This window comes from Anopheles funestus, chromosome 2RL, assembly GCF_943734845.2.
Source record: "Anopheles funestus chromosome 2RL, idAnoFuneDA-416_04, whole genome shotgun sequence".
Classification (NCBI taxonomy): domain Eukaryota; kingdom Metazoa; phylum Arthropoda; class Insecta; order Diptera; family Culicidae; genus Anopheles; species Anopheles funestus.
In genome coordinates, this window is record NC_064598.1 from 61,362,544 (window position 1) to 61,389,312 (window position 26,769).

General features: G+C 40.0%; 5 protein-coding genes across 6 annotated transcripts; 1 reads left to right on the forward strand and 4 right to left on the reverse strand.

Moving 5' to 3' along the window:
- Nucleotides 1-7,498: 7,498 nt before the first annotated feature.
- Nucleotides 7,499-9,448, reverse strand: LOC125761645 (neuronal acetylcholine receptor subunit beta-3-like). Its single transcript, XM_049422972.1, has 6 exons — nt 9,172-9,448; nt 8,935-9,095; nt 8,707-8,858; nt 8,260-8,636; nt 8,019-8,171; nt 7,499-7,947 (listed from the first exon to the last, which is right to left on the reverse strand). The coding sequence occupies exons 1-6, from the start codon at nt 9,230-9,232 to the stop codon at nt 7,532-7,534; spliced, it is 1,320 nt and encodes a 439-aa protein (XP_049278929.1). The 5' UTR covers nt 9,233-9,448; the 3' UTR covers nt 7,499-7,531.
- A 238-nt stretch (nt 9,449-9,686) lies between these two features.
- Nucleotides 9,687-11,594, reverse strand: LOC125761644 (neuronal acetylcholine receptor subunit beta-3-like). The gene is made up of 6 exons (XM_049422971.1): nt 11,418-11,594; nt 11,197-11,351; nt 10,949-11,100; nt 10,490-10,863; nt 10,260-10,412; nt 9,687-10,174 (listed from the first exon to the last, which is right to left on the reverse strand). The coding sequence occupies exons 1-6, from the start codon at nt 11,482-11,484 to the stop codon at nt 9,732-9,734; spliced, it is 1,344 nt and encodes a 447-aa protein (XP_049278928.1). The 5' UTR covers nt 11,485-11,594; the 3' UTR covers nt 9,687-9,731.
- Nucleotides 11,595-12,017: 423 nt separating this feature from the next.
- On the reverse strand, nt 12,018-15,272 carry LOC125774923 (single-minded homolog 1-like; the record flags this gene model as incomplete). Its single annotated transcript, XM_049445294.1, has 6 exons — nt 12,018-13,558; nt 13,632-13,779; nt 13,862-13,968; nt 14,034-14,239; nt 14,344-14,990; nt 15,056-15,272. Coding segments are annotated over 6 exons (1,890 nt in total), but the record flags the coding sequence as incomplete, so codon positions are not given.
- A 3,849-nt stretch (nt 15,273-19,121) lies between these two features.
- Nucleotides 19,122-21,230, forward strand: LOC125761643 (neuronal acetylcholine receptor subunit non-alpha-3-like). Of its 2 annotated transcripts, none has more exons than XM_049422969.1 (8): nt 19,122-19,317; nt 19,472-19,626; nt 19,695-19,739; nt 19,875-19,984; nt 20,069-20,451; nt 20,528-20,680; nt 20,754-20,953; nt 21,022-21,230. In XM_049422969.1, the coding sequence occupies exons 1-8, from the start codon at nt 19,200-19,202 to the stop codon at nt 21,187-21,189; spliced, it is 1,332 nt and encodes a 443-aa protein (XP_049278926.1). In that variant the 5' UTR covers nt 19,122-19,199; the 3' UTR covers nt 21,190-21,230. The 2 variants fall into 2 exon arrangements, with proteins under 2 accessions (XP_049278926.1, XP_049278927.1); XM_049422970.1 differs by having other exon boundaries at nt 19,123-19,284.
- A 585-nt stretch (nt 21,231-21,815) lies between these two features.
- On the reverse strand, nt 21,816-26,495 carry LOC125761641 (beta-hexosaminidase subunit beta-like). Its single transcript, XM_049422968.1, has 7 exons — nt 25,858-26,495; nt 25,600-25,679; nt 23,675-23,857; nt 23,530-23,605; nt 23,340-23,455; nt 22,537-23,271; nt 21,816-22,466 (listed from the first exon to the last, which is right to left on the reverse strand). The coding sequence occupies exons 1-7, from the start codon at nt 25,970-25,972 to the stop codon at nt 22,110-22,112; spliced, it is 1,662 nt and encodes a 553-aa protein (XP_049278925.1). The 5' UTR covers nt 25,973-26,495; the 3' UTR covers nt 21,816-22,109.
- Between the last annotated feature and the right edge of the window lie 274 nt (nt 26,496-26,769).

The window sequence follows — 26,769 nt, forward strand, 5'->3', positions numbered from 1 at the left end:
AAAAAACTACGCGAGGTTGATCCGAAAAGGAATCTGGAAATTCCACATTTCCGGTATAAAAGGAGCTCGTCCTGAATACAAACGACCAGTTAGCAGCTTCAGCAAAAAGCAGCCACATAGTAAGACAAACCTTCACACATCACATCCGGAACAAATACCCGAACCATCACCGCATCGTCACCGACGGCTCCATCCTACACCAGTCCGCCGGATGCGGAATACACTCCAGCATTGACAATAGTACCGTAAAACTACCAGACAACACTTCCATATTGTCTACAAAAGCAATAGTCATACTTACCGCGGCCGAAGAAAGTCTTCGCTGCGATAAGCCAAACATCATCTTTGCCGATAGCGTTCTTACAATGTTCTTACCGCGTTAGAACACGGCGTTGTACGTGACCCACACAAACAACTCCTTGACCAACCCCTCACTACACCGGAAATAGCTTTCTGTTGGATTCCTCGCCATTAAAAAATCCAAAGCAACGAAAAAGCCAACCATCACGACCTTCCGAATACAACAACATAAACTGGACCAAAAACGTAATAGCACAATCATGGATCATATCACTACTTGGAAAACGGACTTCTGCTCAGGCTCCGTTACGTGTGTTCTGTCGTCTTTCGGAGCCCCTCCAAGAAAATATTAGGTACAATCGCTGCTTCGAGGCCCCCCGCGGCCGCTTACTTTGCGTACCGCTTGATCCGCCCCTGCCTCCTCTATGCAGCTACTGCGGCGTAGATATCACAGTTTTCTACATCCTAACAGACTGTCACGGATACATCACCCAACGAACAAACTGCCAGATAACTCATCAAATTCCTCCACATCACTAACCTCTACAAAGAAATAGAAATAACTAGACAACCACCATCTACACTAAAGAAGCGAATGTAGCTGCCTAAAGCTTCAAAGCTTTTATAAAACAATCAACAAGAACAACAGTTAGCAGCTTCAGTTCATCGAGTGACTGTAGCATATCTGAACATAGAAAAATCTTTGATACAGCGATAACATAACTGACCTTACACATTCGGCAAATGTGACGCGAGTACGAACGGAAATTGTACACGCGATCACATTATATGGCCATCTACAAGACCACCCTTCACAAGATCAGCCTTCTTCGCTCAGTTCAGTGCATAAGCAGTCGAGAACAGCTTTTATCGCACCTTTGAATTCCGAAAAACCTGGGTACAATATTGTACTTTTCAATACGGTAAAAAACAGAGAGGTTAATCAATTCAACTAGAGAGACGGCGACATCAACATCGTTCGAGTTAGAATTGCATCCGTTGAAGGTTGGGGCTAGAGTTCAAAGAGGCCATTCGCGAGGTCGAATTTTTTACCCACCGCCCAATAGTAGCCATTCATTGGTTAGGTATCTCTTATCAGACATCGAAAACTGATGAGATAAGAATGTAGCAGCATCGTACAGAATTGAAATAAGTGAGTTTGTTTCAAAAATGCACATAGAATTAAATTATATGAATTGAAGACACCAAAAATACTATCACCTTTAGCAAATGTAACTCTTTACCAAAGACCATCCTAAATTGTAACCGAAAACGAATATATAATTGGAATGAAAACAATAAACGCAAATGTCTTTTAAATACAGAGGCAACAACCGTACAGTCAGAGAGACAATTTTAGAAATCCTCACGAGGATAATGGTTGCAGAAGAAACAATTGTTATAATCGTGTCCCAGCTCCCTATCATTACAGAAGATTCAATACTTTCAATTGAATCAGATTCTGGGGCAGAATCCCCGTTCAGCATACACAATAAATGTATCTGTCACAAACTTTGCACAGTCTACTTTAGCCCTTTCCAATATTAGTTCTAAACTCTTAATAGATAATTAATTTAAAATATTACATAATAATTAATATTTAGCAGAAAAACATACTTAGTCCGGTTCTATGTCAAAAGTTACGATGAGAAGTGTTCAGCTGATCTCGACTGGTTACACAGTTTCCATTGTTTACGGCGCACTAAAGAGATACTAAACTAAAAGGTTAGAAAATCTGCCACTTTAACTTTTACGTACATTTTTATGAACACACTCACCTTCGATTATTTAAAGTTTGAATACACCTTTGCCTTAAACGTGGTGACAATTACTGCTGTTTCGTTTCTTTTCTTTATCGTTGTGAGACTTACGAACAAACACAACAATGCATGCAATCACTGGAGCTCACTGAAATGAGCTGAACATATCACAGGGAAACCTTTTGCGGGGCTATTCTGTAAATCAACAAACAGGAAATATTGAAACCAAAGATATAAAATTATATATTATATATAACCACATACCTATTTCAGTTGCTTCAAAAGATTTTTCGCTCATTTATTTCCTTTTGACGTAGGTAGCTGCATCCGGTTGGCATATGGACCATTGTTATTGGATTACTGTTGATGTTAACTGGCGAAAACCATCCACAAATTAGTGGAGTTTCAAAATGTTTCAGCAAGCAGCAGAATGTGTGTTGCGATAAACGGAAAACCCTAATGCAGAATAACAATTCTTTTCGTTAGTAAAATATTTTTCAATAGGTAGTCTTTATATTTTTGTAACTACCTTTGCTGTTACTGGCTCTACGATGCAAAGCATTCAGTTGTATGTATGGTTGCACTTATTAAATTGTGGTTTATTTTTACCCCGTAGTACGATAATGCTGTATCCATTTCGCATTCGTTTAATGTCGTTTAATTCGCCCTCATGCTAGTTTAATTGCCGTTCGATGAAAGTTTTCAATATATATGATGAATGCGTCTTCCGTTTGTATCTCAGAGCGCTGTAAAAGATATGTCCGTTAAAGAGTGATTAAATGAATTATAACGTAGATTTACACCTAAGAGCACATAATATTGTCTACAGCATGAATACCAAACTCGGTCATTGTGATCAAGTCAAAGTCTAGGCGACAGAACCATGATAAGTAGTAATTGCGAAATTGTAGTGAAGTGTATAAGTTAATGCACAAATTGCTATTTTTTTTAATTATGTCTATATGAAACCTCTCGGAAAAAAACAGCGAATAGCACTTATGCTTCACTGGTTAGCAACGCAAAGCCAAGCGATATGCTGAATGCATGTTTTGAATTATGTTGTGCAAGCATTTTTGCTTTAACCACGACATTCGTAACCTGAACGTACTGCATTGCCAGCACGGTTCTTGTTGACAGTAATTTTCTTATTTGTTGAATTCTTCAAATCAAATCACAAGAACCATGTGCAAACAGATTTCATCAACGCTGAAAACAAAAATGCTAAGATGGATATGAATGAAGCTAAATAGCCAGTGTCCAGTTAGAAATGATTGGTCCATTTTTTTTCTTCAATGTTTTAAGGCTCAGCTGCATGATCGATGCAACCTAATAGTTATTATGCGTTATCGAAATCGACCAACGCATCCATAAAGTGTCATCCCGTGTCCAATCAGTACGTGAGCAGATAAAATATTGGCTGCTGAAACGCAAGCCGTTCATGATTTGCTTTCAGCCAATCCATATTAAAAAAAGGAAACACGAATATTTTTTATGTTTGGACTATCTATCGCACGATCAGAAAATACTTTAGTCACTCTTCAGTTTAGGAAAGCATTATCGACGTTCGTTTCTAGAATTACTACTATCTTCACTACATAATACTACATAATACTCACAAGTAAAATACTCAGTTCGATCTCACAGGAGAGGAGGAAATTATTCTTTACAGCGGTCCACTAATGATTACGAAATTTGAGTTGCATACGGGTGGTGGTCTCGAACGATTGTAAAGTTTTTTAAACGAAATTGTTTCACATCGCCCTACAGATGCACGAAAACAAAATTAAAATTTTTTACACAAGTTTTGTTATCACTAACCTTCCAATTGGAAATGTATTGCGCCGTCAACTTACTCACTTCGATCCTTTTTCCTATTTCGGTTTCGCTTTATCGATGGTATTCACGTAATCCAAAGGATCCGTTATAAGCAAAAGTTGTCACCGGTCAACGTTTTGCCGGTGCAAGTACAGGGCGCCTCACAGGGTTTAACTATCCCATGGTGGCTTGGAGAATTCGAAAATTTCGCTGTAGTGCGTTAACTTTTCGCGCCGAAAACTCTGCCACTTCATCTGACCTGAAACCGCAGTTCATAACTGCAACTTTTCGCAACAGAATTGAGAGCTTCTCCTTTTGTCTAGTTATTGAATCGTCGTACATTTTCAAAGCTTCCAGGCACATTGCTATTTTGCAGGAATTTATTGGGGCATCGTCATGCCCTGTTGTAGGATGCCATTTAGTTTCAGGTTGCATGATACGCCTTGAAATGTGCTGACTGCATATTTCATTTCAGTTTTAAGCGATGTAAAAAACAAACGCACATAAATGAACGTAAAGAAAAAGAAATCTTTCTTCATGTATAAGCAAATTTTCAAGCGTATCGAGAATATACCTACGATTTAGAAGCTGCTTTTGGTATCGTGGTATCTTCAGCGCTGTAACACGTCATTACATATAGCTGTTAAGCATATCAGAATCTATTTAACCACATTTTACACTGAATTATATGCACTTTGAGCCACTTTCTTTATTATTAATCTGCAGAATGTGCTTAGCTATTTGAGAACAACACACAAATCGAAAGTCCGAGAATCTTTTCATATGCAACGCGGCGTCCCGCGCTTGCTATTCGAACTGCAGTGGTCATGATCACACACGGATCTGGCGCTTCGTGCGATTCGTGTTTGTCAAAACGAGACATTTCGTCACACCGGTTAAGCCGCGTCTACAGGACACATCATGCTGTTATAAATAACCCTGTTGACAAAACGGCCTTAATAAAGCGAGCGTATTACACTACTTCATGATCATATTCATCATGCTTTCTCGATCTGGCATGTTCCATTGTAAAGTACACACAACAAGAAAGCACAACGTTATTTTTGTCTAAAGGAAAAATTGTCTCCATTTTAAGTGTACATTTTGGTCCCACACATTTCGATGCTAAAAAAATAGTGAACGGATTATCGGAATCCAGGTGCCATTTAATTGGTTGTCGGATTTTTCGTGCGGTTCGAAAATGACGGATCCATAAGGCGATTTGGTATATCAACTGTAAAACAGTGGCGGGCACCAGGAGAATTTGAACAGAATTTCGAATTTCTGGCAACCTATTATAAATCAAGCTGCCCGTTGGTAACACTGAATGTGCCGTAACAAGTGTGGGTGCAAATCTTTTCACTTTAGCATAACATGTTCTTAATTTATTGATAAAATATCGTTTTTCTATTTACAGACCATTTACAGACGTAAAAACCATTCAAGTTAATGGTTTATTCGATTTTCTTCGGTTAAAGATTCGTTTCGTTGATCTACTGTTCTAATACGCAAAATATGAACATATGTTTTGTTACGCCAGATGGCGAACCCAGAATTTCTGGGTTTCAATTTTGTTGTGTCATACAAGTTATACGAAAATAAAAATTTTGTTACGTATAACTGCACTGTTCTACAATGTCGACGCTCGTTAACGGTAAGCGGACTATGCGAGGGGCCTCGTTTGCTTTTCCGCTTACAGCACCGCTAGGGCCCCCAAAAGTGTAAATCCGCAACTGCTGCAAAATCGATGATGGCAAATAATAAAGGCTTCAATTGTGTATGTGTAAATATGCTCCAGTTCGACCAAAAATAACTGTTTTACTTTACGACGATAAGTCACTAAGCCATATGTAAGTTGTGAATATACATGAGTGAATTGTGAATTGATCTCAGAATTGTGATACGATGCGATGAACCCCTCTCCTCCTACTCTAATAAAACGTTACGACTACGACAAAACGAACTCAACACTTCATTTTTCATTGTAATTGTAATCATTAAGCTTAATTATATTCTTGGTTACACGTCGTCAAAAAAAATTGTTCAGTGATCTACATTTCAATAATTCATAAAGGACAGCCATGTCCAGCAGCCATTGGTTACTGCCTTATTACGAGCTAAAGGTGGAACGCTCTAAAAACGAACATCATCAACTCTGCAAAAACCGTAATCCCACCACGTGTTGACAACACCAGATCTGGCTAGTTTGACGAAGCGTGTAGACAAATGACCGAATAACCGCGCAATAATGCAATAGCGGCATAGAACGTGGGCATGCGCAGAGGACAAGACTCAGACGCGAAGAGAAAAAAATCACCGCACCAAGAGACAACATTGCAAGGATCAGAGGGCGTTTCAACCCGCACGCTCGAACTACGGACCCGGAAGAAAATTTTGCCAAGAGATAGCAGATCATCGAAACAACTATAAAACTAAGATTACCAAAAGGGGCTAAATAAGCATGGACATTTGGTCAGTTACCAGACAGAGGTCCTCTCTGTCGATGGGCTCTGTATTTTGATAAATTAATAAATGATCAGTTCAACGATTACGGCACCAACCAAATAGTATTCGAACTGATCAAGAATGGAGGTGCAGCAGCTTATACAAGAAGTTAATCAAAAATATCACCGAGATATGGGATAGTGAATAGGAATAGTGAACAAAAAACATCTAGTTGAAGATTAACCAGGAAAAAAACAAATTGATGGTGGCACAACCAGCGGCCCTGCTAAAACAAGCTGACCTACACAGGTGATGTACAGATGTAAGGGCCTGATAACAAATTTTAACCTACGCAGGGTTGATGTACAGATAGTTGACCGCAATTTTGACGTCGTCCAAAACATCAACTATCTTGGATCAAAAGTCAGCACCAACAACAACATTGGTCGCTTGGTTCCCGTGGGCTGGCCATGTCCAATTGCACCAGACGAACCATCTCGGAAAATTTGGACAGAGGAGGCCGGCTAGCCGCGAATTGAGATGGAAAGATGGCTTTGATGCGTTCATCAGAAAGGCCGAGATAACGGATTGGATGACGACGGCAATCGACCGTGAACAGTTTGGAGGACTCCTGCAGCAGGTCGAGATCGCAAAGCGGTTGTAATCTACATTTTGTACGCGGGCCCGGTGGTGCATGTGATAAACGGCGTCCGTCCACACGGCAGGACCGGGTTCAAATCCCATCCGGACCGTTCCCCCGTAGCAAGGACTGACTATCCGGCTACGTGGTAAAATAAGTCTAGTAAGCCAGAAATGGCCGGCGTGACCTGTATAATAAACACTCTTTTCAGAAAGACGAAACAGAGTAGAAGAGTTGTTATATGGATTCGGATCTGTTACCCAGTCTTACTTACTGAATAAATCCGTTGAACTACTTTTTTGCGTTTCAACGCACTCATCCTTTGTGCCGCCTAGATTTAGAATCTTGATCACTTTTAAAATAGATCACTATTTTTGGATTTAGAATCCCAAAAATGAGAGTGCAAAAAATAATTTGTCATAAATCTTAATAGTTGCTCCGTTTCGAGGTTTATCTTCAGCATTTTCTAATGATTTAAAAAGCCAACACGAATTAACGATTTTTTTTGTTTTGTACCAGAAATTGTAATGAATGAAGATTATTTTGCGATTGTGTGCATCTGCAATATATTTTATATATTTTCTTTCGGCAAAAGGCTGCAGAGCATAAATATATAGCATAAAACAAATGAAATAAACATAATCCTATCCATGAAAATGTTTACCACATTAGTACCGTGCTGTCCGGCACTAACGACACGTGTAGTTGGCGCATTTATATCTGATGCATCATTAACTAGATTGACAGTATCGCCATCAACTGTATTACACCTGTCCCCATTTTCATCTTCGGTTGTACCAGTTTGTTTGTTATGACGCTGATCCTCCGTTTGAAGAAACACTCTTCCCACGTTCGTAGAAGCTACTCTGGAGGCTAGTTTATCGACAAACCGTTCCGAATTATCATCCTTTGGTGCAGTGTGTCTCAATATGATGGTAAAGCCCAACATCAGCACATTGATGATCAGCGAATCGCGGAAGAATATCACTGAATAAGTAGACAATGTACATACATAAGTGTGATGAAGATTATTCAGAAAGAGCAACATATAATATTACGCAGTTTGGGGACGTTCTCGCCATGGTACGGTACTCGCCAGTACAAATACTCCATGTACGTAAAGTGACCCATACAAGTTGCACAAAGGATGTAAAGCCGCTCAGTGCTGCCGCTGTTCATCCATAGCACTACTAAGTTGATAATGATCATTACTGAAAGTGTTTATAAAAAAAGAACATATTGCAACATTTCGTGTACATAACTTTGCGAATTGTTTGTGCAATTCCCCATGTAGCTTACAGAATCCAGGCGTTAGAATAACACCATAGATGGCAATATGACGATCCAGCGTAACTACGTACTCCAACGATGGGTGGCTAGTATTGTCTGGCAGGAAGATGTGTAGTATAATCGCGGACCGGATCTTCCATTCAGCATGCCCCGTCTCAATGTCGATTGTCGTTATGTTCGACATTCGACTGATGTTGATTTGGTTGACATCTTCAAGCCAAGCGCCCAGGAACATTGTACATTTGAGCTTGTCGAAAGGCCAGTTTACGGTGTCGCTGACGCAAAGAGCTTCATACTGGCAGGGAGGAACACACATCACCGTTCCGGGAGGCTTCACCTCACAATTATGATTTGAACAAGCGTTTTCACCATTGCCACTTTTCAGGCTGGTCAACAACGAAAGTGTTGAATATTGAATATTATAGTTACCCATGTTCTATCTCGATGCTCACTTACTTGTGGAAGGCAACAAAAGTTGGTTGCCATATCTTACTTGAATCGACGATTAATTTGCTCATTTCGTACTCTGTTTGGTCCCAGGTCAGGAACTCATCCTTCCAAGTGATACTCATCCATACATATAGGTACAGTGTTGATCTTCCTTCATCCTTGTGAATTTTAACAATGTGATCGGTCGATAAATTGAACTGGGTTGGCTACATTTGAAAAGTAGAACTAACATACCACATCGTAGTTCTGAACACGCGTCATTACGGTCACATTAACTGCCGTGTTATGATCCTTCACGGGTCGTTCGCTTTTGTCGTAATTGGAACATAACAGATGCTTCATGAGCTTACCTTCCTTGTTTAAAGGGTCGCCAGGAGCATCACAATCGATTGGGGCTATCGATGAAAACATTAGAACCTTGTTACTAAAGGTGCTGTATGGGTTTCTTGATGTTCAAACAGTTTTCCTTACCGCCATACTTAACACATAGAATAAGAATAAATATTAGAGAACACTGTTTAACTTCCAACATTTTCCACTTGGTATCCCTGCTTCTTGTCTCTAGCTCTAGTGACAAAGTGTTCTGAAATGTGTACTGTTCTGCACTAAACACACAACTGATGTCTCCAACAGACACTCAGTCCATTCGATCTTCCATGTGCAATGATAAATACGGTACGCCCACAATTCATGCCAGTGCCACTGATAATTTCTCAAAATTGAAATCGCACAAAAACAGTCTGCTGTTTTTGATCAGGCCGTGTTTTTTTTTAATTTTTTGAAATGAGTAGTGAAGGCTCATTTCTATGTGTTACAATCATGGCAATCGATCATTTCGTTACAAATTATATCATTATTGTGAAATGATTACATTTTTTGGCCATCATTTTTCGCATACTTTCTCATACAAATCTCTTACTAGGGGTTATAAAGCTTATAATAAAAAAAACATATGTGGATGAAAATACTAAATATAAACATCAATATGAAGCTAATTATTTCAACATTTATAAACATGTTCCACCCATTAGCTACAACATTTTTTTCGGTATCAAATTAAATATCATAAACATATAACAAATCATGCAGCAATATAACACTATGCGGTCAATGAAAATGATCCCCAAATCAGCTCGGTGTTGCTTAGTGCTCAATGGTGCTGCAGTGTTTGATGCATGATTACCTTCGTATCCATCAACAACCAGGTTGACTGTATCACCATTTGTACCGTTTTCCGCGTGCCGATTATTTTCCCGTTCCGTTTGATTTTCTCCTAATGGTTGTGTTCCCTTTAGGTCTGTTATAGGTTCAGCTTGAAACAACATGCGTCCCCAACTAGTGGAAACGGTCCTGAGTGCTAACCGATCTATCAATCGTTCCGAGCTGTTCTTCTTCATGGGTGCGGTATGCCTCAAAACGATGGTGAAAATTAACATCACAACGTTGATCAGTAGTGAATCGCGGAAGAAAAGCACTAGAGATGAAGTTGAAAGAAAAGGCACAAAGTTTTGTGAACATATATGCAGTATTACAGCAGTCATAAATATAAAATAGATTACGTATTTTCGGCACATCTTTGGTGTTGTACGTCATATGCCAGTATATGTACTCCAGGTAGATAAAGTGTCCCAAACACGTTGCGGAAAGAATGTGCAGTCTGTCAGAGCTGGCACTGTCAATCCAAAGCACGACCAAACTAACTGCCACCACCACTGGGCACACAATGGAAATGAATAAAAATAAATTTAAAGAGATCACCAACTGGTTGAATGCTTCTATCGTTACTTACTGAACCCAGGTGTTATGATGGCAGTATAAGACCCCACATGTCTTTCCAAAGTAATTATGAAATCAATAAGTGGAAAGCTTTCATCATATTGAAAAATGTGTGAAACTATTTCGGTGGACAATAACTTCCAGTGTTTATCTTCTTTAAGAAATTCTCTCGATACGTTTGATTCCGCAGTGATGTTTAGCTGTGTCGTAAATTCCAGCCAGCTACTGAAATACATCGAACACTCCATCACATCGAACGGCCAGTCCACATTCGTATTGGAACAGTGAGCCTCATAGGTACATGGAGAAACGCATGAAACGTCGCCATTATGTTTCACTTCGCATTTATGATCCCTACAGGATTTATCCAGGGCGCCAGCTTTTTTGCTGATAGTAAAGTGATAGCAAAAAAACAAAATGAGCCACAACACCCCTCGTAGTTTGCAATACGCCTTTACTCTTGTGTACATACTTTCTTGATGTCTCAATAGTTGGTCGCCATAATTCACTAGAGTCGATGTTTACCATCTCCATACCATAGTCCGCCCTATTCCAGGTGAGAAACTCGTCCTTCCAACTGAGCGTCATCCAAACGGACAAAATCAGGGACGGGTCGCTTTCAACCTTCAAAAGAGTACAAACAAAAACACATATTATTAATCGTAACAGAGCTTAATCTGCCGCCAAATAAGCTTGGTGACAACACTTTCCCGGCCCTACCACGTAGTACTCTTTCAAATACGTGGACATGCTGACGTTCACTGCAGTTAGATGATTTTTAACGGGACGTTGTGTTTTGTCATAATCGAAGCATAATAGCTTTTTAAGAAGTTTTCCCTCTATGGAGGAAGATTCGCCATCGCATTTGATTGTTGCTGACAATAGAAAAAATGCCCTTGCGTAAGCATTGCAATTGTGATCGAAATTTCTTAAAACCTTACCAACGTTATTCACTTGCAGAATCACAAATAAAGTAATTATATAAAAAATAAAAATCACTTTTAACATGTTTTACTAACCACACCCTATTGTTAATCAACAGAAAACTATTAATAAGTTAGTAAATGGCGGCCTGTACGATTAGTATCGTGTAGTTCAATCCATACGAATCCACTATGTACAATGCACATACATAAAAGCTTCCCCATATTTATAATTAAATTTTGCAAACGCCCACCCATGACAGGGCTTGCGAACTATTTGAATTTACGCACATGGTGATAATGCGAGATAATAGCACGATTCTTAGTAAAACTATAAAGTATATTTCAATGTGAAGAGACGTCATTGATAGCTTCGGCCGGTACAGGGAAATACGTTGGATTGCAGTTGTTCGCGGCTAACAGTGTGGTGTGTTCGTGTCTTATATTTAACAGATACGAAACGATTTCTACATATTATTGGGGTTTATCAGTTCTTATCTAATGCAGTCGAAGAGTAGGTTCAAATTAAATATAAATAATATATAATGAAATAACGACAATAAACGGCTAAGCTTACCAAGCTGTTTGCTAGAACGACACCTCAGAGGCTCGCTTTAAATCTTGGTACATTGCGAGTAAAGAAAATATTTAAGAAAACAACAAAATTCAGTAACAAAATTCAGCGAGCTTCAAAATGAGTAAACCCATACACTCATGTTTACGCAAAAGTATGGACGAATTTAATCGAGCTGCATATTTAATTTAATGAAATACACAAGCATATTAGGTACGCGATAGAAACAGGACGGTAAAATCAATTATCAGGTATGATCGTCAGACACGTTAATTTCTACTTTTTGTTCGAAATTCAGTACCAGAAGGGAGGAAACAATTGCATACCTAAATAATATTCTTCTATATAAATGTAAAGGTAACATTGTTATGCATAAAGGAATAACATACATAAATCTACGTAGCATTTGGTCTAATTTGTGTGTGCAACTATGACTACTCGGTGGAATTGAGCACTGTATGTGGGTGTGTATGGGCGACCCGATAGTGTATGCGATAAACGAACCACACGACAGGACCGGGCATCAAATTCCATCCGTGCCGTCCCCACGTAGCAAGAACCGACTGTCCAGCTGCTTGGTTATAATAAGTCTAGTGATCTAGACGGTTTGTTTGATTAACATTTCCAGACTTCTGTAACTCGCTTTCTGCCCTAGCGACTGATGAAAAAGGCATTTATCAGAGACTAATGCTTGTCCTGTCGTGTAGAACCGGCGCCGTTTATCACATACGTTATATGGTCATTCATATCATTTTCAAAATTATGGTAGGCATTTTTATCTTTTGAATATTGCTTTATTTACCAAATACTTCTTGTGATTGGTTTTAACTTAACTTTAAGTTGCAGTAAATCAGTGTCAAACTGTTTCAATAATATTCTTTGCAAAAAAAAAATGAATTGAGTATTATTTGACAAACGCCGAAAATAGGTAAAGGTTGCAGAAAGATCGCACTGGCATGGGGGACGAATGAATATCACTGGATTAATTGTTGCATTAGTAGATCACAAACACATTCCACCCTAAGTTGTATCTGACCCGCTCGTACTAACGGAACAGGAGCGAAGAATCAATTCTCGATCGGGTGGATGCGTATCGTATGTCGAGTAGAGTTGCTCGTAAAATGGATCAAGAAAATCACCTGACGCCGGTAAGGACTGTGTATCGTCGAATGGGTAGCTTAACTGTGTCTGAGTTGTGAAGTGAGATGACTGATCGTAACAAAGATCGTTCGGAAGGAAGGAATCATCATTTGCGCTGCCATTCAGCTCACCGATCATGCTCTCGTTCGAATCGAGAGTGTGATGGAGCTGAAGAAAATGGTCCAACTCTTTGCTAGGTTCGATACCGGTTGCGAATGGTTCCGACTGCTGGATCGTTCGAGCCGGTTCATTGTGGTTGGAGAAATGCTGATTTCCATGATATGTTTTATCCGAGCCGTTTTCTTGCGCTACTGGGGGATTATCATGAGTTGCTGATGCATTGAACAGTGGTGTCGACGATAGATTCACCTGCTCCAAGTGTGGCCTTAACATTGATTTTAGTTCCTGATTATCATCCAGTAGAAGATTTTGCACTTCAAACTCACTGAAAAGAATAAAAAGCGATGTTGTTTAAATTCGATTGAAAATGTTCACGTACTACAACACCGAAACTGTACCTAAGAACATAATTAACGCTAACGACGCAGTGTGGTCGAGAGGACCGGGCGTTATGTACGATCGTGGCATATGATTGAACCCATCTCCAGCCTCCTCCCTTTGTTAGGAATCGGTAGTATTTGGTTATTGTTTGGCCTTTTTGTAAAACTGCAAATATACGAATACATTTTATGAAAGCTTTCAAAGCTACCGAACCAATTTCCACAAGCAAACGTTCTTTAAAACTTACGCGTCTGATGAGCCTGTCTTATATGACCAACGTCCGCCGCATGCACGTACCGGTAAAGAGTATTTTCAATCAAATCCTGCGGTTCATATCCAGTAAGCTGTGAAACTCTGGTGAATAATAAAACTGTTAGCATTTGGTTTTAAATGGCTGTTTATCTATGCAGGTAACTCACTTTGCATCAAGAAAGATCAGCTTTAGATCTAAGCTCGATCGGAACATGAACATGTTGCGATGCAGTTTGATTTCGGTAGCCGCCGATGGAGACAGCGAGTGACCAACGGCAACTAGGCCAAGATTTTGTATGCAACAGTGCCCTGGCGCGTTGGGTGATTCGTGAGGAAAGACGCGTGCCTTTAAATAGCCGGAACAGTGAATTACCTGCCAAAAAAGTGATGTTTGGGAAAATTTAGCTCAGTTCCATCGCTTCGCAATAAATCATTTGCGATCCTTTTGCAATCATAAAGCTCTTATTACATATTTACCTTATATCCAGACGATGTGAGTCCTGCATTGCGTTTCGCAAGCACGCAGCGCATCCGGAGAAAGAACGTGCGTTCCATTTCGATGACGTACGATCGCTGTTGCTGGCTGAAACTATGTCGATGGTTAGCTTGGTGAAGGTTCTGGGACGAGGGTAGTTCAGTCGGATCGTATGGTAGTGATCGCGGTTCCGTATGCGCATGGTATTGCTGTGGTTGTGTGCTGGCAAATGCTGCCGGTGTCGATGATAGTGATAAAGTATCACTACAAACAGGAGAGGTGTTTTCAAACCCAACGGATCCAAGTGTGCCAGTTGTATGGTTGTTGTACAGGGCAGTAGCAGCAGGAACGCTGTGTGACACATTTAATGGCGGCCCGGGATGCGCTTGCTGTAACGCTAAGATGGCCGCCATCTCTTCCTGATCGTATGCATGGATGTACTCATAGATCGAGTTACCGGTAAGCTCCACCTGGCTTAGCCCGAGATGTACCGAAGCTGTCTCCGAGATGTATGTGATCTTACCGTCAGGTGCAACCACGAAGATAAAACCATCCAGCGTCTGGAGCAAATGTGAACCGAGCTCCTTAATGTTTGTGTCTCGTCCACTCGGATGAATGTTACGCTCGGCGCCCCACGCTGTTCCCAGCCCTAGAACGGAAGGACACTTTTACGTTGGTAACGAAAAGGAAAAATCGCCAAAGTTGGATGCTTACCTTCGGGAAAGATTTGTCGCATTTTTAGGTAGGATGTAGTCAGCCGTATGATTGACGCTTTGTCAAGCTGTGACGTGATGGCACTGGGTAATGGTAATAGCTTTGCAAGCTCCAAAAATTCCACATTTTCCTTTTCACGACGCGAACGGGCCGCATTTTTGCTTTTCTCCTTCATGGCACAACGGGCGGACAAACCTGATGGAGTGGTATAGAACGTTTATTAGATCGATGGCGACAAATGGTAGAAGTCGATCAAACCGGGAAGGAGTTACCACTATCACTTCTGATTGATATTGTTCGTCGGAAGATAAATGATCCTCTTTCTAATGATTCTCAACCAGATACAGACACTAATCAGATGAACGAACAAAGCTACCACAAAGTGAAGCTGCTTTGTTACCGCTAGCAGCATCCATTTTTTTCTTGTGCTTCAGTCAATTCACACTGCTCGATCCATCCTGCTCTATTGTGCGTGCCGTGCTGTATTTCCCACCTTTTCTACACAACACTACGCCATTCTACGCTGGCTGTACGTTTGTTTCTCTCTATTCCAAACCGCGCATCTTTATATCATTTTTAAAAATTCTCTTTCACTCCCGCTTCGATCCGTTCGCTGTCAAGCTAAACTTCCCACGTACCAACGATCGCTACGTGCCCAAGACGCGATCGGTTCAAATTAAGCTACCTTCTGTAGCTACCTACCCAGTATGTTTTGATTGGTATCGGCGCACGGCTTCCGTAGGACTTTCATCTTGCGGCTGGATGCTGGATGTGGTGCTAATGAGTAATGAAAGCGCTACTACCACCTGTGCTACGGTTTGTTCCGATCAAGCACGTCCGGAAGATTGTTTGTCCGGGATGGTAGACCAGACCAGGATAGTACTGCAAACACTTTGCCACCGTTTCTGCACCTTGCCCAACCAATAGCTCAACTGTAATTGCGTTTGCTGATTGTCCATCGGGCAGATCACAGGTCCAACATGAAAAGTGACTGGTGCAGGTGAAAATGCAACACTATCAGCGTTCGGTGTAAAATATGGGCGGTGCATACGGCACAAGACGAAAGAAAAACAGACAAACAACGATGGACGAAAGGAAATGGAAGTGGTTTTCGTTTTCCCATGCATTTCGCACCACGGGTGCTTGGCCTAATGCGTGTACCTTTTATTGGCAGAATATTTTTGGGCGTTTCAATGTTGTTGGCTATGTATATTCCTAGTGATCAAAATCATGGACACTAGCTTTATCGCATTGGCATGCAAAATGTAGACCTTAGCTCTGCATTGTGAAGCTTCTTAACCGATTGTCCGCCAAAAATCATCGACTAATCTCACAGCAATACAATAAAACAGAACATGAACGGTACTTCTCTGTTTGTTTGTGACGCATAAACCTAGACAAGCTCTTGTTGACACCATGTGTTCGCCATATTTGAAGAGGTATTATCGCTCAAACCATACCAAACAGTCCTTGGCCAGGTACGGGTCAGCAGCACCACTGCAGTACAGATTTCCCATCCCATCTTCAGCTACTTTGCATAAATTGTTCGTTCCGATGCACCGGAACGTGAGAATCAACTTGCTCCACAGTACCGAGCCGAGCGGGGTGTTCGGGAAAATCCTTACCGAACTTCATTCATTCCCACGCTTACAACTATCACCGACAAACGGAACGGTATGTAGGGTTTCCCACCCTTCAAAAATATGCCCGATCGATGCAGTACCTGGTTTTATTGTACGGCAGTAAAACGCTCGTTAGATTCTTGGCACTCTGTAAACAGTATCCTAACCTTTCCATGCACAGCAGGCAAATGGCCACTGGAGATGGCGTTGCAGAACAGGTATTAATAATTTTGCAGTAATTAAAATGAAGTGGTAGGTAAAGTTGGTACATGCTTATATAAGGCTAATTAGTTGATCGCAACTCATCAAATCTATCATGCAAAAATTTCATCTTTTTGTGACCCAGTGTACTGGGTTTTAATTTCGATCTAAAGTTGCATCACATCTAGAAAATAAACGAATCAAATCTGAAGAATAAATCCCTTTTTTTGCTTCTTAAGAACGGTCAGGCCGTATCAAGCCTTATTTCTACGGATCAGATTTAATACCCTATCCTGTCGTCTGAAACCGGCGGCGTTTATCATATACACCACCGAGCCACCTCTCCCAAAATCTCCGAATAGAGAACAATTCCGTTCTCCTAATTAGGAATCACTAATTGTCAAACCTTAATTCGTGGGTATCTATCCTTCTCGAAATACCCAATGGAATGATACTAATTAATTTCGTACTTTCTTCGTCTACTGTATCGTTGAAGTTTCTCAGTGAAGTTTGGTGTTGAGGTAATAAATTCTTTGTGAGATCATTTTTAATGTTGGAACCATTTAATGCGATGTTTTTTTTCGTGGAGAATATGCATAATTAGCGCTATCATAAGGATTTATGACTAAAGACATTGGAAAAAAACATAACATTGTTTGAGTTTGTCGTTGTAATGAAATAAATGTGTAGTTCTATGCAATTAGCTTAATTTAAATAAGTTCTACGAACGAGTTCTAGACATTATTGATAAGAAAAAAAAAATTTGATCACAGTTGATAAGGATCATCAATATTTTTCCTTTCATCTTTTTCTAGATCAACAGAAAACGATTTGGACCTCATGTGCCATTATCCCATGAAGTAAATGGCCCAAATGTTTTGGAATGCGTTCTACAGTTGTTGTACGTTACTGATGAAATCATTTTTGATTTTCAATCTTACTCTATATTGGGTAGAATTTGTGTATCGAAACAGAACCGGGCAAACCTAGTTTTGCCCTCTAAAAATATATTTTGTAAATTAAGTTTTCTATCGGACATTTTCTATATTTAATTATCACAAAACAAATATTTTATTATCAACTAAAAACTACATTCAAAAGCATTCAATATTTCTTAAATGCATTATCACAAAACATTTAAATCACGATCTGTTGCGGTAAAAAGACTCTGGCAGTAGAAACAGTTTTCCTGAATTTACAGACATCCTACCTAATTCTAGTTTAAATTTCAAAGCTTGTTGGTGCCTAACTATGACCGGACGATCTTGACTTCGTTCCGATTGTCGCTGTTGGTTTCTTGTTGATCAACATCATATGATCCAAGATTGCACTTGTTTTTCTTTTTATCCTATGTTGCACTAAAGCTTCAAGAGGCCTGGGATTTCTGTCTTAATAATTTGTACTTTGATTGATTTACTCGTTCCAACTATTCAGTTGTGCTCAACAGTATTCATTTTGAAAAAATTGGAAGTTTTGTATAAAGATTTTGGTTCCCTTGATGCAGCTGCTGTATTTGTCTTATGATATAGTAGTTCACAACAGGACTCCCTCTGCGTTTTTAATACAACTGCTCAACCATCAGATAGAAAAAAAGAAAACAAATATAGTTTCATTTCGTGCTACCGAAATTTCTTATCGTTGATCATAAAAGTTAAAAAAAGCTTAGGCCATTTGCAGAAATAATTCATTCAACACTAAATCTAAAAAACTAGATTTAAATAATCATATAAATATATAAAAGGGAAAGGGTCTGAAGTTTAATCATAAACTATTTTAAACTAAAATTATAATTCGAGGCTTAGGTTTACTTTCGAGCAGATGAATTGGGAAGGATATCAAACCATCCCATTCCCACTTATCTACAAAGTAAAATAGTTTTAGTTTTTTAAACATTATGCTATTTTAAAAAGAATATCTGAAATATTTGTAAAAAAAAGTAGATTTTTTGAGAAAAAAACAAATGTTATTATCAGAACTGCTGTAAAGAAATATAACTTATATCCTAAAACAGTACCTGAAGGAAACATACGCTTCAGTACAGCCTTTCGGTGTCAACTACTGTTGTTTATTTTCATTGATAATTTTGAGCCTTGCGAATGCGCTGTGTTTTTTTTTTTGTTTACTCCGAAAGATAACAAACCGCCACATCCGGTAGGAGGATTTGGCTGGTTAACGCCTACCGAAACGGCTAATCAGTCGAGCTGATCCCGACTGCGTCCGAGTGGTTGTGTTGTATGCGCTTGCCTTACGGGGTGCGTCAGTCGTCATTTAGAGCAGCACTAGACGGCCGAGAACGATCGATCGATCATTCGTTCGCAACGATGTTTGGGCACGGTCTCGCCACATCTTCGATCGTGTTCCTGCTGGGATGGATCACATTGCTGTTAAATCACGTACTACCGGCAGGTATTACACGATGTCACTGTTACCTTTTGAAATGTGTGTAGCTTGTGCTTTCCAGGCGTGTTCGTACGTGACATTCCACTTGTGGCAAGTGTATCCCTTCCGTTGTTAGCGCTGAAAGTGTGTGAGTTGTTTTTTGGTTTTGCTCTTCTTTTTTTTGGGGTATCCTCCTTCGGACACGGGACACAAGCATCGTTTGAGTGCGGCAAGGAATCGGTCAACGTAGAAAACAGGCTTAAAAGCGCACTTCTTTGCAATGGCTACCGTACGCATACGCGTCCAAGAAAGGATAACACTCAGTCGGTGAACGTAACCTTGTCTTACTACGTGCTAACTTATGATTTTGTACGTAACGCTTCGTCGCCAGCACCAAAACGTTCCCTGCTGGTTCATGTTCGATTTTTTTTTTGCAGGACGAAACGGATGACCTGCTGAAGCTGGGCGTGTGGATGGATTTGGTAAGCAACGGTGTGATTCTATGATCGTGCTCTGTTCAAGATCACGTATTTGTAATTTAGCTTGCTGGTTTTACCCGAACGATGATTTATCGACTGGAGCTATTTAACACTCGATGGTCATTTTTCCTTCCACAGCAATGGACAGACGAGTTTCTAAGCTGGAACAGCACGCAATGGAGCGGCATAGAGCGTTTAGCGATCAATTCGGAGGAGATCTGGTTACCAGACTTTCGGCATTATTCGTCGTGCGTAAATTAACCACCGGAAAGTAACAAAATGTTAGTCGATGGCTTCTTACAAACCGGTTTTTCGTTTAAATTATATTCTAGCTACTACAATCCAGAGGAGTTGCCCGATTGTGCCAACCCGAAATGTTCCGTTGCGATGAATGGTACGGTAATTTGTCTGCCCGTGTGTAGCATGAACGCCAAATGTGATGCAGACTATTCGCGCTGGCCATTCGATACGGTTCGGTGCAGCATGTGGTACGGGACGTGGTCCCACTCGATGGACGAAGTTGACATACACACAGTGGATGTTTGTTTAGGCAGAAATTACGAATTTCAAAGTGCTAAATGGGGTGTAGTTTCGCTTGAAAAGGGCCGATCAACACTTCAAGCAGATAAATACATTTATCCTGTTCTAAATATAGATGTGCTGTTAATTAGACGTGCTAGTTTCGAGCACGTGGCTATCGTTGGACCAATATTGGGTGAGTTGTTTAAGATATTCTCTTCTGCTCCTGATAGAAAACTAGACTTAAATTCTGTTTGATACATTCTTCTCAGTGTTAGCAATACTGAATGCCTACATCGTTTGGCTACGTTCCAGCAGTTTCGAAAGGAAAGTTTTGCTTGCCTTGTCTACGTTCTCACACTTTAGCTACCTAAAACAACTGGAATGGGCGCTCCCGTTCAGCCGCGATACCTTACCAAGTTGCAGTGAGTGTGCTTCGTTTATTATCCATATTATATCTTCTCTGCAGGTTTATTCAATTCATTTGATATGCTTTAGTGATCTTTTTAACGTGTTCTACTGTCCTGAGCGTTGTCCTGCTGATTTTGACCTTACTTAACTGCTGGATTCGTACGCGGCGCTACGATGCATCTGTGACGGGATCTTTCATTGATCGTATAACAGGATCATTTTCGCAGAGCCGCGTCGCTGAGCTGCTACTGGCTGCTGACTATCTGGAACTAAACTACACAGTGGATGTGAGTCTCGAAGAATTTCTCTGAATGTGCGTACTTATTCCAATACTTTCCACAATTTATTTCGATAGGTGACACTAGAGGAGAAAGACAACTTTTGGGCGAGGTTTGGAAAGTTATTCGATCGTGCTCTGGCGATTGTTTGCGTCATTGTTTATGTTGTGCTTACATTCCTGTTCATACCCTTCAGCCATCGGTTGGTCGAACGGTCTGGAGTGAATTGTCTCATATCGGCATAGTTTTCATGTTTTAGAAGGAAAATAAAACATACACAAACACACGCTGGGAGTTATATGAGACATTATATTTAAGACTTTTTTTATTAAAACGTATCCCTTTATTTTTTAGTTTAAAAATAAACTTGAAAAGACAGATGAAATTTACGCTGGAGTTGTCAAAAAAAATACCGGTTTTCGCAATTTCTGCATATTTCTACTTACATTCTTAAATGCTTTAAAAAATGTTTGAAAATATCTGTAATTGAAAGGGATTTTGAGCATAACAAATATTTTTTGAATATTTTTTTGACTCGTCTAGAGATCCTTGTCATATACTAGTTTTCTATGACTTTCATTATTTTCCAATGTACTTTAATATTTACAAATTAATTAAAATTTACATGCATACTTTTAATATGAACGTAATACATTGCTGATGTAGGACGATTACAAAAGTGTTTTAAACTTTCATTTCTTAATTGACATCAAAACAAACTATCAAAATTTTTGAACGTTAATAGTTTTATTAACCGTTCAAAGTACTTCTTTTTAAGCTCATATGTACAATTTTGAAGAGAATCGTGCAAACGAATAAGAAATCAAATCGAAACATCAATTACGTCGGCGAATCTGCAAACACATTGGTGTATTTTTTGATGATTGCTGTATTTTCTGAAATATTTCACGATATATCGATTGTAAAAAAATATCGTTTAATTTTAAATAGAATCTGACATTTCACATTAGTAACGGTACCTCCCGATAGATGCCGCTACATCGCAGCATGGTGTTTTACAGGTCAATATTTTCAACAGAACTTAGATATGCATACATCGGTACTACTGTTTGTCTTACTGGTGTCAAAAAGATATTATTCGTTCCAATGTTTATTGATTTCCTTTAATACAACATTTCTGCAATCCTGCTTCATTGTGGGTACCTTAAATACAGAATCCAGGACCGTTCGGTGGCTGAGCTGGTATTCCTCGATGGTTCATGCGGCACGTTTGCTCCTCCAATCTGCGAGCCGCCTCGTCCGCATTCTTGACGCTTGCGGGTGACCAAAGCTTTTCCGCAGTTGCAGACACGCGTGGGAAAATGCGCGGCAGTATATTGTTCCCATTCACCACCTCTGACCACATGCACGCTTCACCACCAAGAACGAGCGATTTCTGCTCACCCGTACCGATAAAATCGTGAGGATCACAGTTGTAAAACTTGCGCCAGTCACCACCGGTGCTAAGGTGGTCCAAATACCAACACGAGGACAACAGTGCAGGTAATCCATCGCGAGTGATCTGCAACGAACAATAAGCAATAAGTTAGCTTCAATGCACACATAATCATGCTGTGAGGTCTTCAACCTGCCTTGTTTAACAGGTCCTGTCGATTGCCGGTCCAAACGTGTACCACCGTACCGTTCGGGAGTCGTACACCATTCACGTACACCTCTTGCCAGACAAGTGAGCTGCGTTTAAGTACATCGATTTGATCGACAATGCGTTGGATGAATTTTTCCTCCAGCATCTCGAACGAGTACAGCCGATTCTGTTTCATGTACTCCAGTATGTTGGGATTGCTAGCCCAACACTCGAACCCAACTTCATCTCCTCCGAGATGGACGTACCGATCGGGGAACACTTCGATCACTTCTCGGAACAGGCTGGACAGGAAGGTGTACGTAGATTCTCGCGTTGGATCCATCGGTCCGAGTTTACCACGATACTGATCGTAGCATTCGGTAAGCAGTTCTGGATGCGAAACGCCCCACGAACGGGTGTGGCCGGGAGTATCGAACTCAGGCATAACTCGTATACCGCGTAGCGTAGCTTCCTCGATTATCTGCGCTATATCCGCCTGGGTGTACACCATGGTCGGGTGATAAGCGCCTCGCTGGCTTAGCTCCGGGAAGGTTCGACTTTCGTACGGGAAGCTATGATCGTCGACGATATGCCAGTGAAACACATTTAGCTTGTTGTACGCCATTCCGTCAAGTATTTTGATCAGCGTGCAGGTATCGACGAAGTGGCGCGATGTATCCACCAGTAAGCCACGGTGCGAAAAGCGAGGACCATCGTAAATCGTTGTGGAGTTAATTCGTAGCTAGAACATACGATTCAATTCGACTATTTAGTAAACTCTTATTTACTATCGATTAGTTACACACATACCATACTGCCATCATCCGAAAGGACAACCATTTGCGAAAAGGATTCCAATGCTCGCAGCATACCCCAAACGGAGAAGGAGGACAAAAGTGCCTGAAAGTCATCAATGATGATTGTATCTGCAAGAAAGCAACGGTAAAACAAATTTCAACTTAATCGTACACTCCAATCCGGAATAGTTCATTTCACTTACATTCCTCGTCCATCGAAAGGTAGGGTAAAGTTTCACAGGGAGCCTTTAAATCTACTTTAACTTGTTCCAGATATCCCTGTGGGTAGAGAGAGTATTGTTAAAAGATTTACTAATTTTCATCACATACTAATGTTAACCAACTTACAGCCCAGTTTGGATCCGAGCGCCACGAACGATGTCCATCATTGTTGACACGCAACGCATTGTTCGCTTGGTAGGAGTATCCTCTGTTGACCATCGCACGTCGGGTAGTGTTGCCGATAGAGAGCACAAGTTTTTGATAACGATCGAGCGCTTTATTCAACAAATCGCAGCTGAAATTCATGGACTAGAAAAACGAAGGTGAATAACGTTGGCCATTATATTATGATGCCAGAATGGTTTACATGAAAATTGACGGATAATTGTTGTAAAAAATAAATAAATTAATAAGACTGACGGGACTGATTGATATTGCAAAAGAGAGCATTATTTTTTTCATTCTGCAGATCAGATTTTTGTTTTGCCTGTTAAGAACGGCCAGGTCGTATCAAAACTTATTTTTACCACGTAGCCGGATAGTCAGTCCATGCTACGGGGTGACGGTCCGGTTGGGATTTGATACCCGATCCTGTCATTTGGAACCGACGCCCTTTATCACATACATAGTATATAGATGGACTCCCCATAAATTAGTTCTTTATTACTAAAACATTTGATAGCAAAAAAGAAGACTGACAAGAAATCGAATATATCGCTTCTGGTACTTTACATCAATAGTTGATTATAAATCATGTGGTTTGGGTTGATCATGAAAATGATAAAACAGAATTCAAAATGGAATATTAATTTAATGAAATGAATTCTTGTAGAAAAGAATAACTAAACAAGGAAATTGTCTTTACATCGCAACAAGATATGAGAAGAAAACATAAAAGGAGTTACAGCTAAAACTAATTGAAATCACGTTTACAAAACAGTAGATAATTTAACACTTTTTTGCGGTACTTAAGAATACATTTTGGGAACGCGTTTGGCGTTATCGCCCTGGTATAACACATTTTCGAACGTGTTTGATAAAAGAAATTTGATTTAAAAAATAAACAATAAACAATAAAAAAAAATACAGAAAGATCAGGAAAGTAGCATCGTTACAATTCAAAATTACCCGTTGTTTTTTTACCCTATTTTTCTTTTACACTTCAAGCGTAAAAAGTGTCATGAAAAGGACACTATTGGGTAATTCTTTGACTAAATAAATTAATCTTTTTCACAGACTTTTAAACAGACGAAAATAATGAACCGAAAAGGAAAATGTACGATTTAGCAGGATATAACCGATTCATTGTGATATAGAACGATTATTAGAAATGGATAAGTTGCGGTAAAAACTAAAAAAAAAGTAAGGGCTTACAAATATTACAGGACCTTCTCGAATAAGTCAAAGCTAGTACATACTGTTATTGTGAGAATTAACTCCCTGAATAAGGTAACTGATGTACTGATGTGGTGTTAATAATTTCCTTTTTCAATTGAGATAACAATTAGCAAATGAAACCACTTGATAGTTAATACCTGATCATTCCTATTTTAACACTATCTATCAACAACCGTTTACTATGTTATCATATAAACTCTCGACTCAATTACTGCCAATGAACGCTGCGGGGAAGAACTGTGCTGCTCATCAGCTCGGTATAAGCTGATTCGCATTGTTGTTGCATTGTCTATTCTAGCAGCGAGCAAAGCTGATGGTATTTACAAAACGCAATTAAAGTCAATCCCACCTCTTTTGGCAGCGTTTTATAAGTATACAGTGTTTCACACACACGCAAGATCGTTCGGCTGTTTTGATGGACAAAGCGACTAACCCACTTGAGCATCGTAATCTGTGATTTACGTTAAGCTACACGGAATGATTCTTATCGCTTGGTGCATAAATTAGCTTAGTTCGAAGATGAATTTTCCAATACTCTGCCGAGCAATTTACCGTTACCGCTTGATCGTGAAGAAGCTTTTCACTTTTTTTCTTTTTTGAAGTTTTGTTTTTTGTAAAACACTATGCTAATTTACATACGCTTGTTGATTTACCTGGAAACTAAATGTCCCCGTTTTGATGGTGTAGAATTGTTGAGCCGTAGTTTGGTTCCTCGGTTTGGGCCATATTTCTCCTGCAATGACAAACGTTACGACAGTGTGCGAGAAACGCAGTGCGTAGCGGTAAAGAAAAGCCATTCATCATTACAGTTGATCAAGCCACACTAGGGTCAGGTCATTGGCTTCCGGAAGGGCATCCAGCAGGATGAGACGGACACTTCCAGCTAGCGATACACAATGCACGCACTGTACCTTTGGTAGCCTTCACGACTGGACCGGGATCGACAATATAGCCACCGGTCCACGGAATCGTAACGAGCGTGATGCACAGGGCCAAAGAGATAGGACCGTACTGTATTGCTTTCATTTTCACCCAGATCACCTAGAACACACACGGTAACGTAGTGTAACACTTTTGTTTTGGTGCGATAAAACGAACCAGACCCGGTGAACAACGTTTAGTTACTGTCGCAATCGGCAGACTAGAGCAAAGTGTGAAGCTGTTCGGCACGCGTTTAGTTTCGTATCTCGCATCTCATCGATGTTCCCGGAGGAGGAGAGAATCTTATTCTGGGTGGATCGTTATTCTTTCGTTCATCGCTTCTCACTCGTTCGCACTACGTCCGATGCGAGACGGAAGCATTTCTTGCTGCATGTTGTTCTTTCATTGATGTTCTTTAATCGTTCGTGTCTGCTGGCCATTTGATTGTAGTGACACGGCATTATCACATAACACCGTTGAGTGTCTGCTTCTTCGCGCCTCTGTCGGTCGGTATAAATGACTGCAACAAGACGATCGCTCTGAATTCTAGTATCACCTTTAACGCGGCGCTTGTTTCCCAAATTTTGCAGATGGGATAAATAAATAATAAATAGAAGTGTGTTGTGCTATCATACAGGAGATGGTTCTACCTATTATAAACAACTGTATTAACACAGTTTAGGTAAACAACATTTAAATTGTTATAATATGCAAGGAAATGCATTTTTGAACACTTTGAAAAGCTTTAAATTATGTTCTTTTCTCGATGTTACTTGATACTTAATTATTTTCAAAAAGGTACATTAAGTCTCAGCAAACTTTCTGACTGATTCATATTTTTACCTCAGTAATAATAGTCTCCTCTAGAATATGATATAAATTCAAATTTAAAACGATTGAAA